This window comes from Limulus polyphemus, unplaced genomic scaffold, assembly GCF_000517525.1.
Source record: "Limulus polyphemus unplaced genomic scaffold, Limulus_polyphemus-2.1.2 Scaffold1359, whole genome shotgun sequence".
NCBI lineage: Eukaryota > Metazoa > Arthropoda > Merostomata > Xiphosura > Limulidae > Limulus > Limulus polyphemus.
Window position 1 is genome coordinate 235315 of NW_013666969.1, and position 16126 is coordinate 251440.

Consider the following 16126-nt stretch of genomic DNA (forward strand, 5'->3'; position numbering starts at 1 on the left):
TACAGAGATTAATTACTGAAAATAACAGATAAAATATAAAGTTTTTTTTGATAACCATCCAGACATTATTAAAATTTTGCTTGTGAAATTTCAAAATTTTCTGATGTATAAAAGTATTTTTAATCTTAAAATGAAAATTACTTTGTATGATAGATAGGCAAGATGTGAAAAGAAAAAAAGGCATGAGAGAAACATTGCTTTACAAACCTTAATACTTAATTAAAAAAAAGATATTTTACTCCCAAATTTTGTTAACATTCGTTTACTGATTTAAAAGTTATAGCATGAAAACTATAACAAGTACAGAATGGTTACGAGGTCGGTCCCTGGGATCGAGCCCGGATTGAAACAGTTAATGTTAAATTTGTTTTAATTGTGCAGTGGAAATTCAATGTTGAGCTAACTGATAGAAGTTTTCTTGCTTACTTTCTGGATCTTTGTGTATATTTGGATAGTGAAATATTAAGACAGACATTAAGAACCCTAAACTCTGTTTTTTAAAGAATTGTTTTGAATATATGTGCAGTTTTGTTTGTTTAGGATAACTTTGGACCTGAACCCAAAGTTACGTTGGACAGTTTAGTTAACCTAAATGTGTATGTAGATTGTTATCAGATCCATTTAACTAGTTGACTGAACTTGCTGGTGTACTGGAATTATTAGCAGCACCTATCAGTTGCTTAATTCAAACATATTTTAATCATAGATATTGTTTGAATGGAATAGTAATTCCACAATAACTCCAGTATCGGTTAATTTCTAATTTGTGTTATTTTGAATAACTATTATACTGTGACTGATGTGTTTATCAGTTTAGGTATATCTATTTCTTCTCCTTTCTGTCAGTGTGAACCAACTCTGCTTCCTGAACCCAACCATGTTATGTTAAACCATCTGTATGCCCTCTCCATCAAGGTGAAAATTATTTTTATTTTTTTATTGTTATACAAACTTAAAAGTTGTTTAATGTGTTAATTCTGTCAAGGTGCACTTAGCTGGTTTTATGAATGCTACATGATGTTTTTCTTGAGAAAATGTATATTGTTTATGAAACCACTCTTTAAATTTATTTCAAGGTGTATAGGTGATTTAATACTTACACTGTACAATTTGAAACCTTCTTCCCTGTTGGATTAATGATTATCATACTAGTCCAGCAGTTCCTTACTTGTAGGATGTCCCCACCCCCTTCTGGAGGAATATCTTTGCAATAAATGGTCAGTTGGGGGCAACTAAAATTTTAAAGTGGATAAAAGAGGTGATAAAATGGTTATCATACTGGGGAGGGGTGCAAGAAAAAATGGTTATACTTGGGGAAAGGAACAAAAGGTTGAAAACCACTAAACAAAACAGAGTATCCAGTTAGAAAAATCTGAACAGAGAATAATTAGTCCAACATATGATGTCAGTGGCTGTTTCACATACCACTTTGTTTACTGAGTAAATTTTGATTGCTTGTAACTATTAGTTAAATTTTTTTCAGTTTGAATTGCTAAACTATAAAATATTGCCATCCACTCTAAAGGGACTTTTTCTAAATGCAATAAATATTTGTCCCCAAAAAAAGGTTATGGTGTGCTTGTTTATTTTCATTTTTAACAAAAAAACAACAACAAATAATCTAATGTAGAGATAAAGAGAGGAATTTTCTTTTGAACAAATAGTAATGAGTTTAAATTAAGTAAGTTTCTGTTATTCCCAATAAATTATTTATATTTTTTGTTTATTGTATCAAATTTAATGGAAAAATTTGAAAATTAGTAATTTTTGATGAATAACTGGAATATAATTGAACCATCTGAATATGGACAGAAGAAATACATAATTAATTACACATCTTTAAGTTTCTCCTATTCTTTTTTTCTTGCCAGTTTTAAAAGTTATAGTACAGTTCCTGTTTTACTTGTGGTTATTCTCTCAATGATAATAAAATAAAACACCTATAAAAATTGGAAAAGAAGTAAAATTTGAAAAAAAAAAAAATACACTGCTAAAAATAAATTAGAGTTAGACAAAAAAAACACAAGAAGACTGCCTTTTTTCATCTTCCTTAATATATTTAAAGGCATTAGGAAGCAAAGAAATCTTGATGTTCTAAAAAAGCACTGTTGTAATTGTTAAATATCTGTTATTTAATTTTGACAGGATGGTGTAATGGTTCTCAGTGCTACCCACAGGTATCGGAAGAAGTATGTTACCACCTTGTTGTACAAACCTATCTGAAGACCGAGTTTGGCAGTAGTCATTTATATTGTACTTGCATGTATGAGAAATTAACATAGGATTCATGTTTAACATTTTCATGTGGATATTATTAGTTATCAAGAGATGCAGAAACATATACAAGATCATGTGAAGTTTTGCTTGGCACAGTGTTTGGGGTTGATTCAGTGTTTGAATAATGTAATTAATCCACATTACAGATTTTATGCAGTGTTTGAATAATGTAATGAATCCACATTACAGATTTTATTAAATTTGGACTAAAGAATAATTCAGTCAAATCTTATTTTACTTCTTCGCTGTTGTAGAAATTTCACTTCTTGGATTCAGACTATCTTTTATATATGTATTTTTATTATTTCTGCATGTTTCCTTTTTGTTTTGATAACACAAAGCTCAGAGTATTACTTTGTCAGAACCTGTTTCTTTGCAATGAAATGCAAATGAACATCTTTCTGTTTAGAAATTAATTACAATTTTTTTTTCTAATACAAGAAACTTGACATTCCTCTCGAGTATGATTTTTGTTTCTTAGGATTAAGTTTTAACTTTTTAAATATCTATCACATTTATTGTTGATGTGTGGATCTGTTGAATAACAAAACACAACTTTGTAAATCAAATTAGTTTTATTAACATAAAAATATATATGAAGCACTTATTCACCTTGTTTATTTTCCATGTAAATGTTAAAAAAAAGTTTAGCATCTTCTATTCTAGCTTTTGAGTCATTATTTTAGTATATAAACAATCCTTTTAAATTTATGCTTGAAACCAACTTGCTGAAGCTTTTTTTATTATGTTGCCTCTTTCTGTAACTTTCCTTGTCAACTATGTTTACTTGACTTAATATATACATTTAATTTATAAACTCCATTTTGAATTCCAAGTGGTTTTTCTTCAACAGACGATTCTCACATGTGGATAGCTTTTAAAGTAGGCTAATCTTTATAACAATGTGCTAGAATCTGTTATAATAGACTAAATGTGTGTATTTACTTACAATTACTGAACTCTAAACTCAATCATATCTTTTAATGATGTGGACATCTTTTATTGCCCTGTCACTAAAAATGTTTAGGCATTATTCCTCCTGTTCCCATTGTATATCCATATATACCTGAATTTTTTAATGAATGTACACATAAGTTAGATTATTTAAACCCAACACTGGAAAGCTGAGGCAAACTGACCTTATCAAACACAACAACACCAGAGAAATTGAAAATTGTAACTTTTTTGTATTCTTACTCTGGACTTTTTTTTTATCTGTAGAACTGCATGTAGTGCCTATGTGATTTTTTAGATTATCATGTATCCAAACTGCAGTAACTTCAGTTTTGAAAATTATATTGTATAAAGGAGAAATGCATATTTTCAATATGTAGTAATTGAGTACTTTTATAGATTGTTACTTATTCAGAATTGTACAATGTGTGATTTCATACATTAGTAAAATCAGTATTCTATTCATATGATTTCATATATTAATACCATATATAATCAGGTTTTAGTAATCACGTAATTCTTTAACTCTCATCCATAACAATTTTTTATTGATATTTTCATTCCCCTCAAAATATGAAAATCAAGAGATTTGTTGTAATTACTTCTCTTATCTTGTACAATATAATAGATGAGGCTACACGGATCTTGTAGAAACACTAAGAGAGGTTTAGCAAGAATGATAGATGATGGGATGAAGGAGTTTTAATTTATAAATCTTTTTGTCCAAGAAACAATTTGTTGCATAGTGAGCCATTACAGTTTTCACATATAGCAAAAGTATCTGGTAAATACATTTAACATGTATCTAACTCTCCAATTTATGGATATTCAATAGCATCATATTTATTTACATACAAAACCTGTTACATGAATTTACACAAAATGTAGTGAAAAATATATGTTCTTGTGTACTTCAGAAACTTGTGAATCTAGCAGAAGATACCTTTTATTAAATGTTATGGTGGAAATATTTGTTACTGGCATCTACACAATTCCAAACAAAAGTAATTACAAAAATAAACTTCCGTTAGGTTTAAAAACATCTAGAACATCGTGTGTATTCGTATTTTATCAGGTCTCTTATAAATGATTTAGTATTATGAACTGAATGTATTGACATTAACTTTAAATTTATTATATTAACAATTGTTAGTAGTTTTTCCACTAGTGTCTCACTCTTTAAAAACCAGTTTAACATGGTGAAGAAAATATTTATTGATATAAAAAGACAGTACTCATAATTCAATCAGTGGTGTTTTAATGATTTGCAGTTCAAATTGATGTGAAGGTTACATATATATCGAAATAATTCCACAGTTAGGGAGATAACTAATAGTTCAGTTAATCAACAGTTTCAAATATTAGATTTAAATTAGAGATGTATAATAAGAGAGAGAGAGTAGTAGAAACTTGTTTTATCTACTTGCTGATGTTTACTAATGCCCACTTTTCATGGGTTTATTCCATTATGAGTTATTTACCTTCAGTTTTGCCCATTCTGTTTGAAACCACTTAACTTTCACTGGATTAAGTAATTTTTTTGTATGTGTTTGAATTATAACTTTTAAAGTATAGAAAAAATACAAAATATGTAAAGTAAATACTTTCATCTCTTCAAATTTTTTGGGGCAATAATAATTAACCACTTAAAATTTATATTCATACTATCTGTAAATACTCATCATTAAAACAGTTCCAGTAAGCTTCACCAGAGTTTATTGAAAAATATCAAATGTTTTGGTAGTTCATCTGTTTAGATTATAAAAAAAAAGATGAAATGATAATGTGTTAATTGTATCAGAAAAACTAGTTTCATCACAAGTGATAATTGTTAATATTTGAAATTTTCTCAATACATTCTACAACAAGTTGAAATGGTATAGGAAATATGACAGTTGTAACTTTTATTAAGGTTAACAGTTATATTTTTAATGTTTTTGTAATATTTTATTTGATGGAAATATGCAAGAAATCGATGAAGTAGCATTTATTTAAAAATTTTGAACTTTTTCCGTTTTTTGTTACAGAATAACTAGTATAGTTAAGGGTTTTTTTTAAATTAGCTACAATATTTCAGATAAAACTCCATGTAAAATTAATGTGTTGGTTCAAGTAGATCATTCTGTAACCTATTGGTTAGAATGTATTTCTTTTTTTTGTTCTCCAATTAATAACAAGAATGTTTAGAAATACTGATAGTTGTGTAGCTTAACTTACAGCTACCTCCCTATCAAGTCTTCTCTTTAAATTTGTTGTGTGTATTAGCAATTACTTTATCAGTGACCTTAGTAACAGTTGTCAAGTGACTTAATAAAAAAAACAAAATTGGCTACTGAGGTTGTATGCAATTTTTTCATGGTGTAATAAAACTTATACATTAATGACTTTAAATGTTCCAGTGATGAGATGCATATCAAATGTTGCACTAAATAATGCATAATAAAGGGAAGGATACCTCATTAATAGTATACAAGTTTTACATTCTTTCCTTACTTGTAGAAACAAACCTTGTGCAAAAGACTTTTTTGATTCCTGAAAAAATTATCAAAAATGAAGGATTAGATTCACTTTCAAAGGCAAAAAAAGAACAAGCAAAAATGTCCGAGTACTAAATTTTTTTAATTTGTAAATATACTACAACAAAAATGTCTTTAAATTTTTTTTATTACATCTAATAAATAACATTATTACTCTGAGAAAAAGTTAATTCTATATATGTAAAAACTTAAAGTACAATATTACAAGATCCATTTATGACTAGGTCACATGTCTCGCATCTATTAGAGTTGACTTATAATGCCATCTGCCAGGGAACATGTCAGTCCAGTACCATCAGGTTCTACATTCAGGTGCTTGACAATACCATTTTCAATCACCATAGAATATCTAAGTTTAAGAAGAAAAGTTTTATTTGTATTAAAAACAAGGTAGTCTAGATCAGAGTAACACAGGAAAAAATTTAGGAGTATGTTACTGAAGGTATAATAGAAATTAACATTGGGCAATTGATATAGTGTATCTTAAAATTTGAGTTACATGCCATTTCTTTCCACGTTACTAATTTGTAAAGTAAGTAATAAATTCTGAACTAAATCTAACGACAAAGCGTCATTAAAAATGTTTAGAGACATTTGTACAATGTACAATTTGATTAGAAATTAGTAATTTGTTACATCTTTCAGAATTTGTAATGTATACTTGAAGGATATACACATTTTGGCAATGAAGTTATAAAACAAGTCCTTTACTCTCTAGACAATAAATACGTTTATTTCATTCAAAAAGAACTACTAGCTTTGATGAAATTGCAATTGTGAAACTTTTTTCTAACTTTTATTGTACAGGGGTGGGTGATTCATTTGTGCCAACAGCTAAGTTATTTTATCACAAAGATTGAAAGACTCATTTTAGTATTATGATAGCCAATGATAAAAAGAATGATTACAATAAAAAGATGGTATAATTAACCACTGTGTTTAATTATATCAAAATGCAGTCTTACATCAAACCACTTATAAACTTCTAATAGTGATAATAGTAGTGAGAACTTTTAACTACTACCATTACCTTTTAGAACGAATATTCCCCAATGGACCAGTTAAATCCACTTCCATTTCAAGAGCCTACATTTAGGGTAACAAAAAATTAAACTATGCCTTGATTTATACATTCATATCACTATGATTTTATATTACACTGAAACTTTAGTTGTTTCAGCAAGTTAAATATCATTATGCCCAAATACATTTTCAAGATGCTTCAAAAATCAAGCAATAATTTGTAATAAAAAGAGAAAAAAAAAGTACATTTCCAAGCAGAGAATTATTCCAGATTCATGAAATTTAGAACCAGCCTAGCACAATTTTTATATATTTAATTTTTTTATATCAAAAAGTAATGAGATAGAGATTTTGACAATAATTGTAAGGAAGTTGTATGTTTTTCTTTTATTAATCTTAAAATAGTTAATATTGTATGACTGCTCAAAAACAATTTTCGAAATATAGGATAGATTAACAGTGCTAAATTAACTCTAGATTTCCTATGATGTACATTTACATTTTAACTATTTTTATCCATTTTCAAGTTATGGCTTTCTTTAATATAATAATCTTAAAGATAAATAAAAATGTGACTTAGAATGTTCGATATTTTTAGCAAAATACCCTAAAAGAAAAAAGTTGATTGGAACTTTGAGTTTTAAAATTTGATATTTTAAAGTTCCACACACACAGAAATTTTAGCTTAGCTTTAATAATAAATATCCAAGTGTATAATTCCTTCAATAAAGTTGAGTCTTTCCTAGTATACTTGCAAAATGTTCACATCTTGCGTTATTGAGGGGGTACAATGTTGTAAATGTGTTTTTTTCTTCTTACCTTAGTAAATTCTGCAGCTGGATCAGCTAGCATACGAATCTGTAGAGGTACAAAAATGAATATACTTTAGTGAACTTAAAGTTAAAACTGCCACACGTTTTGATACTGCTAGTGTCCAAATGTTAGAGCTGAGCAATTTAATCAATATGATGGATTATTTATAGCAGAGATTACATCTATTTAGTGTCATGTAAACTAATCGATTAATCAAAATTACAGTTAAAGAAATTATCACAAAAATAAACTAATTAAAATTAAGGTTTCCAATTATTATTATTTCAAGTAATTGAAACATTACTAGTATGTTATTTGTTGTTAAACATAAAGTTACATAATGGGCTACTTGTTCCTGCCTCATTTTAAGCAGTTTTAAGTTTTTTTGTCTATTCAAATTTGTTCAACTTTTGTGGTTAGAGAGTGTCAGGTTTGATCTACAATGCCAAGAAACTTGCTTGTTTTTGTTCTGGCAAATCTACTAAGGCTATATGTCACTGTCTGGCAGCACCCACTGCCAATTTTCTTTCTTGAACTGTTAAACAGAAGAAAGGCAATTGGCTGACATCACCTGCTGCCAACTTTTTGTATGCACCATGGTGCTAATCCATTACGAATTACCACTAAGCTCTACAAACATGTGGCAACATTAACTCTTTTTTTGTTTGATGCATTAATAGTACAAATTAGATAAAGAACTGAGAAGGCCAATGTATACTACACATGGTTTATTTAGATCAAGTTCCACATAATGTACCTTCAAGTAACTAAATGAGCAGTAAATACATTAAGAATGGTGCACATTTTTAGGAGTTGAAAACAAAAAGTACAACATTCAGCATTACAGAGAATAAAACTAAAATCAAATCTCCAGACTTCAGGTTCTAACTTTTAAGTGATTGACCAATGATTTTGTTTTGTCACGTATTTTAAATAAAGTGTAGAGCACACTTGTATGTGGAATAAAATGCATAAAATGTCTTTTGCAAATGATTTTTTTAATACAAGATTGTGGTTTCCTTTCCACTGAAAGATATAAAATGCAGTTACCTTGTTTTCAGCTTGATGGTTTTTACCCCATGCCTCCATGACAAATGGATCATTGACTGATACACAGGCAACAATTTCAATTCCTTTTTCTTTCAGCTTTTCAAACTTTTCAACATAACCTGGAAGGTGAGTCTGAAAAGAATAAAAAAAATTAAGAACTTTTACTTATAAAAATGACTTATCTAGTTTAGGTTTAATGTACTGATGACAAAATGACCCTTTCTCAACTAGAAAACAGAAAATTGTTCCCTAAACAAAGTAAGAGCTGACCTTTGAACATCCTGGTGTAAAAGCACCTGGTACAGCAAACAGCACTCCTCTTTTTCCAGCAAAAAGTTTGGCTATATCGACTTTGTTGTCAGGGTTGTTTTCACATAAGCAAATACTGGGTAATTTATCCCCTACCTGTTGAAAACATTTATAAACAATGTTGTTAAGGTTCAGATGTTATGGAGCTTGTTTAGACCATTAAAGTTGTTTAGTTTAATCAGTTTTAAAAGTTAACATGCATTATTCTTTATGTAAAGTTACTACCACTAGGTTTTGTACACTCAAATTCAGTAGTGAAAATACACAAAATTTGCATCTATAGAAGTACAACAAATGTAGTCACAGCCACCTTGGCATGGAACAAGTCAAAAATAAGAGAAAAGAGCATGGAAAGGTGGTGAACTTGTTTATAGACATGTATCACTGATTTATGTTGATATTTTTCTTATAATTGCACTAGTAGGGGGTGGCAACCTGTCCATGTGTATCCATAGCAATTGTCCATTTACTTGGCTTATTTTCTCACTTTAGCACAGTTGACATGGTAGCTTGCATTATTTTATTAAATATGGATTTAGAACCATTTGCTAGATGATTTATGCAAGCAAATAACTTGATAAGTCTTCTAACAAGGAACTTATTTTTGAACCCTTGTATGACGTGTTAAGTGTAAAACAATGTTAACTGGCCTAAATGTGATCAGAAGGACAAGTAAATGACTTCTTTCTAAAAATTTTCTAAACTTTCTAAAAAATTACTGTATTACTCTCATCCTGCTAACTTTGGTCACACTTCATATTTTCACATAATTATTGAAGTTCAAATTAAAAACAGATACTGTCTAAATAGTTTTAAAAATTCTACTTGTATTAATGAAGGTATACATTGAAGAGATTCATAACAATAGAAAATAATCCGTTCTACAGTGTGTCTACTTCAAACTTTATAAAATCTTTAAAAAAGTACATGTATACACTTTTTTTGTGTGATCCAGCTTCTTTTAATACAAGCTTTTTGTTTTAACAAAGCCTACAAACCTGATTGGTAGAACTTATTTTGTAGATCATGTTAATATATTCTTGACAATGCATGATGACAAATACGTTCAGTTCATTCATATTTTTTAATGCAAGCAAGGACAATTAGTCAAAAAGAATTCCCAAACACATTTTCCTTTCCAACAAATTAACTGTAGCTTAACCTTCAAAGAAACATTGATGATGTACAGGAAGTATTTTGCTTTATTACACCAATCTTGAGTTATCATTGAGTAAGTCTCAAACAGGAAGGAGCATTACAAAAGTTCCACTGACTTCCTCATATCATGAATAACCTACAACAGTGCATGCCATCATGCTATATAGCTTCAAAACAATCCTCCACTCTACATACAGTTGTTGTAGTGATTAGGAGGTGTTTATGTAGATCTCTTTATTACGTTTGAAGAGAAATAATCAACTTTCATGAAAATATTGATTAAATCAAAATCTCTAAAACACTAGTCGCTACTTTCTTCTGTACTCTGTACACTTTTTGGTTTATTTACCTTTTTACAACATAATAAATACTATTTTGTTGTTGTTGGAATGTTAGGAAACCTCAACCAGCAAAGGTTTGTTGCTTGTTAGTACTAATGTTTGTAGGATCTTGATGAAAATATGTAGCTTCATCTTTCCCTTATTTTTACTGCTACTTCCCACTCAAGTTTGTTTAAACAACCAACACAACAAGCAAGTTTTCTTAAGAAGCAGAAGGTATAGCAAATCACAATTTTTTCTGTGGTCTAATCTTGTAATGCAGGTTCTTAAACACACCTCCCTCCCAAATAATAAAAATCCATACACGGAATGAACGCACCTGTTATATACTCTAGGTAATTGTATATGCCAGTAACATAAGTTCAAGAACAAATCCCAAGTCAAAGAGCTAGAGCTAGACAATTATAGTAGACTGTTATGAACAGTACAAGCATCTGTTAAAGGCAACTATTCCTAAAACAGATGTGCATGAGAGAGATAGTATCCTAGTCCTTACATTCTTTTATACAGAGGTCAACGACTACAAAAATTTAGATTTGGTAATAGATAGTATAAATATATGTTTGTACATATTGCATATCCACCTTTTTCTTTATAATAAAACTTAGAAAGTTATTAAATTTTTTTACTACACAATAGTTTAACATTCATAAATATACCTGGAAATAAATTACTGAAGATTCATCATTAAATGTGTCCTTATTCCCAACCGTGATGGCTTTAATTTTTCCCATTTATACATCACAAAATATACATGTATGATTTAGTGAAATGTTTTAATAATAATATAACTTTGTTCTAATTTCTAGATTAAAGAAACAACTAAGTACAGAAGAATTTTTATTACTACATTTTTACTTTTTCAATAAAAAAATAAGCATGTCACATTAACATTAATGTTTTGGAATAGAAAAGGTTGACCAACTAAGTATTAGTATACTGCATAGCAGAATAATGCACTCAATCAATCTAGCACAGAAGTACGCAAAACCAGGCCACAACTTTTGAAATCATTTATATAGATATTTGATTTGGTTGCTAATGTGGGAGACATTGGACAAGTGGTTAGCACACCAGCCTTTAGGTGAAGAAAAGACTCGGGATCAAAACCTGACCACTACTACCACATACATAACATATGGACAATGAAGAATCATCTGGTCCTTCACGATAGTTTTTAAACACATACAATATTAAGAAAAGTAAAAATTTAAACACGACCTACTTTTCTGAGAATCGAAAATCCCCTTAATCTCCTGTAAAGGGTTGGCCTCCAGTCGACTACTGCTGGCAGCAACTTATTTCAGTTACCCATTAGAAAAATAGAGCTGTCTTAACTGTAACCTCGTCTGTCATTCTCAGATATTAAACTTGTGTTCTCTCGTTTCATTGTTTCCAGAATATAGCAGAAAGAAATTGAAGGTCTTTATCCTATTAAACCCCCAATTAATATTGTAAACTTCAACAAAAACGCCCCTTACCCTAAAGTTCTTAAGAGAGAATCCTATCCTTACACTTTATAGATAACCTTTACTTCCATGGAATCATCTTAGTACCAGTACCATTAATAATTGTAATACTGTTGTTAACTACAATTAGTATTATTATACATTAATACTGTTACGTATCTGCTTGTTTGTTAGTTTCCCGTAGAAATTCTTTCCGAGAAACTTAAGCGATACAAGTCTTTTCTTAATTAAAACTAGTTGATTCTTTCTCAATACAACTTTGCAATACACAGAATTTCCACAGTCACTTTAACTTAACTAATTTTATAAACACACGCTATAATTCACAGCGATTCACACACTTTACTTACAGTGCCTACTGTTCGCTTGACTCAGTTATCTCTCTCTCTTCAATCTATCTGCATATGCCCTTATATACTAAAAAAGAGGTCGTCTAGCAAATACTGGGATATTCATGAGATTCCCCCGATAAGTCATGATCCTTCTAGAAACTCCAGCGTGCATACTCCCAGTGTCGCGTGACTTCCGCTGTCGTAACAATACTAATCAGAATATTATATTAGAAGTCAAGATAGAGCTCAGGGCTTCAAATTTAAATTTCAAAATCTAGTTGTACTAACGTAGTACTAATACTACTGATAGTAATAGTATTAGCAGTAACTGTATCGTAGGATTGGTAATATTACTGACAATCATTATTTTTTCGTGTGTACAAAACATGCAAATAAAAATGCATATAATCTACTACCTTTATCGGCATTTTCTTCACATACGACGTAGTAACACCAGCTAAACCTTGATATACTCGTGAAAGTATTTCGTTTCGAAATAAATCCGAATTATAAATACTAGAAAACTGCAAATGCCTTATCTTATATAGCAACTGCATGACACACTCAAATTACCTTGAGCCGGTTCTGGTGCAATAGCGCCCTCTGTTACACAATCGTAAGAAAGGTGCAATAATGATATAAGGAAGTAATTTCACAAAAACCTCATCACTGTGCTTTACTTATGAATCGTCAAAATCAAATCTCAATCTCATTTTTCAGTTCCGGGTAAGTAATTACTTATATTATGATATAGTGAATTATTATTATTTTTCTAACTTGATAAGCATGATTTCGAAATTTTACTCAGAATATCTTGGCAGTCCAAAAAGTTCCAGATCACGAAATATCTTTATTTCCTGATAACGAAAAAATTATATTGAATATATACCTAAAAGTTATATAAGTTGTTGAATAATATATATATTATAGACACTCCTTCAGCGTTAAAATGTATCACATGTTTAATATAGATGGGAACCCACTCAACAACATGACTGGAAAAATAGATCTTAGCATAGTGATGGATAAGTCATTCAAGCTATCGAGGTATCGTGCTCTTGCTGGTAGCAAATCTAATAGAATTTTAGGGTGTATTTAGAAACATGTGGACTATAAGTTAGAACAGATAGTTATCTCTTTATACTAATTGCTATTTAGGCCTCAATTTGAATTATGTGTACAGTTATGTGGCATCTTTATCTACTTATAAAAGGATATTGACTTACTGAAAAAAGGTTCAAACGAGGGTCAGTAGAATGATTCCAGTGATCAAAGGTTATCTTAAAGGGTTAGAATAAGATTTCATAACTTATTGTCTCTTGACAAAAGAAGAATAAGATATGATCTTATTGAAGCTTACAAGATTACTCAGTGTACGAATATGATAAAGGCCTTTAATTTTTTTGTGTTAAAGAGAGGGCATAAGTTTAATATTTAAAAAAGAAAGACTAGACTCCGGTAAAGAAAGAAAAAATTTTTTTAATAGAGCAATTGGTTTATAAAATGAGTTGCAGTAGAATTTGAAAGGAGAAATCAGTAATTTCCGGAAGAATAAAACGTGGGTTTAAGTTTTATTTTTCTTAAAATAGGGTGAGTAAGGACAATCTTGATGGACTAAATAGTCTCTTGTTTATTGTTTGTAGGTTATAAATTTTTGTGTGTATATTGCACAATGAAACGAAGCCTGCTGTTTGTTTTTTGTTATGGATGGTATGGGATGATTTTAGTAACCAAATTAAGCAACATGCTGCTCATTCTTCAAATAGGCGAATATGGTTAATCATTCAAAGAATCCATTTTCGTGTTTGAACTGTCGAATTAAAAACCGAGTGGACACAGCACAGATAGCTCATCGTGTAGCTTTGTGCTTAATAACAAACGAACATTATAGTAGCGCAATTCACGTGAGAAGTCCAATTTAAAGTGACGCTAAAATTGGTTTCAAGTTGGCGCACAATCAATTTGCGATTTTTTCTTTACATCACTGTGCTATGAAACAAGATTATGAGTTATCTTTTCCACAAGTAAATCATGAAAGTTCTGAAAATTTTCTCACACACTCACAAGTCAACAAACATATTTTTAACTACATAGGGTGGCGAAAGATCAATTGTCAGAGCAATATCATGTTAAATTTCGTATCTTTCTTATTCTACCACCACAGTTTTACAGCACAAATGTATGAGTAGTTCCCATAAATAAACAATAAAAAATTTTCAAAGCTTTTATCGTATACTGAAAATGACTCAGTAAACATATTCTTAAATACACAGAATGGTACAAGATCTATTTCTTGCAGTTATGATGTATACAATTCCATGTTTCTTGCGCAGTCCATCACATTTACAAGTCAAATATTGTGAGACATTTTCTCCAAAGTTTCCAAAACTTTTATGCTACGCTAGGCACATGTAGATCAGCAGAGATATACTGAAACACACAGAGTGGCACAATATCTATCAATATCTCTTTCATATTCGATCTCAGTTTTACAATGCGAAGGGTCTGCGAAGGGGTTTTAGTTAGTGGTATTGTTGTAGACCTAATAGCAGTTGGTAAATGTGTGTGTCTATCGCCCAAAAAAGTAGTTGAAATTCTTTCAAAAATAATTCAATTTTTAATATCTTTGGAAATAGAGTGGGACAGTTCAATAAATTTCAAGTAAATTAAATAAAATTTAAATTATTTCAAATTTGTAATAAAGATTTTGAAATTAGGGGCAAGGGCTAGGTTATCCCGGTTTTTCGGTTTGGAAATCTGGTTAACATACCCAGAACTAATCGATAATAGTTAATCTGTGAAATTGAAATTAAAATGGTAAGAGCTGGTACAAAACTATGAGACTCCCAGTGGCACAGCGGTATGTCTGCGGACTTACAACGCTAGAAACCGGGTTTCGATACCCGTGGTGGGCAGAGCACAGATAGCCCAATGTGTAGCTTTGTGCTTAAACTACAAACAAACAAAAATATAATGCCTAGTTAATGGCGACCGTTTTATGTATGCTTTGTATTTTAACTTTTACAGTCATTCCCGTGTTATCTCATTACAAATCGTTCAGAACTTGTCCTTCCTTGCATAATTAATTTGTCTTTGCTAGAATTAGCATGAAAATGTTTTGGTTGATTCAGAAACTGTCCACATGCATTATAATTGTATACTTATGTTGATAATTATTATATTTGTATGTTTGTGTTGGACTTTCGTACTAGCCGTTTTATTGTAGTTCTGTAGAAATACTGCTTTAGCTTCTTTGTCTGTAACATAGCATCTCACATTGCCATAAAAATCGTGAATAATGTGAGCTGTGCAATTGTAGATGACTGTTCAAGTAAAAAAATAATGTGTGCTGTGCAACTGTAGATGACTGTTCAAATAAAAACGTTCGTAAGCTTGATTCAAACATGTTTTTTAAATCCATTCTCTTAAATGAATGCAAGACCGAATGGATCATGGCATAAGTAAAATCAATTTCAACCTTGTTTGCTAGAGCATGGCATGATGGATAGAAATGCTAGAACAGAGATAGAAAATGCGATATACTGATGATACGTTGCGTTGTGTTTAAATAATTTCAGTTATTAGTAAGTTAGAAATATTTTTCTATTTGTGCTGGTGAACAAACTAATGCGGGAGAATTACTCCAGAGAGATTCTAAACTACATTCCCAGTATCATCAGGTAGAAAAATGCGAGAGACCATAATAATTTAAAAAGGAAAACATGTAAATTCCTAAATGTAGCCGCGAAGTAGTGTTTTTTTATCAGTTTGTCATACTGTTACGAGAGCGGAAGTCACGTGACGCTAGTAACACGTCATTGACTTCAACAAGATATGCGGTAGTCTTGTATATATAAGACGGT

The 16126-nt window shown here is 30.2% G+C and overlaps 2 protein-coding genes across 4 annotated transcripts in view; one reads left to right on the top strand and one right to left on the bottom strand.

Moving 5' to 3' along the window:
- Window positions 1–5567, top strand: part of LOC106463250 (5'-AMP-activated protein kinase subunit beta-1-like) — a 32686-nt gene extending 27119 nt beyond the window's left edge. For all 3 annotated transcript variants that reach the window (XM_013923256.2, XM_013923257.2, XM_013923258.2), the window contains exons 7-8: window positions 847–915; window positions 2146–5567. In XM_013923256.2, the coding sequence (XP_013778710.1) occupies window positions 847–915; window positions 2146–2223 (147 nt within the window). In that variant the 3' untranslated portion in view covers window positions 2224–5567. The remainder of the gene's footprint in view (window positions 1–846; window positions 916–2145) is intronic.
- A 318-nt stretch (window positions 5568–5885) lies between these two features.
- Window positions 5886–12851, bottom strand: LOC106463251 (peroxiredoxin-5, mitochondrial-like). The gene is made up of 6 exons (XM_013923260.2): window positions 12680–12851; window positions 8925–9059; window positions 8655–8786; window positions 7611–7649; window positions 6799–6854; window positions 5886–6117 (listed from the first exon to the last, which is right to left on the bottom strand). The coding sequence occupies exons 1-6, from the start codon at window positions 12818–12820 to the stop codon at window positions 6012–6014; spliced, it is 609 nt and encodes a 202-aa protein (XP_013778714.1). The 5' UTR covers window positions 12821–12851; the 3' UTR covers window positions 5886–6011.
- Between the last annotated feature and the right edge of the window lie 3275 nt (window positions 12852–16126).

Excerpts from the sequence above, each read along its gene's own strand:
- LOC106463251 (XM_013923260.2), bottom strand. The coding sequence starts at position 12,820 with ATGCAGTTGCTATATAAGATAAGGCATTTGCAGTTTTCTAGTATTTAT. Across the intron at positions 8,787-8,924 it reads TTACACCAGGATGTTCAAAG|ACTCACCTTCCAGGTTATGT; the intron begins GTCAGCTCTTAC and ends TATTCTTTTCAG. Across the intron at positions 6,118-6,798 it reads GGGAATATTCGTTCTAAAAG|ATATTCTATGGTGATTGAAA; the intron begins GTAATGGTAGTA and ends TCTTAAACTTAG.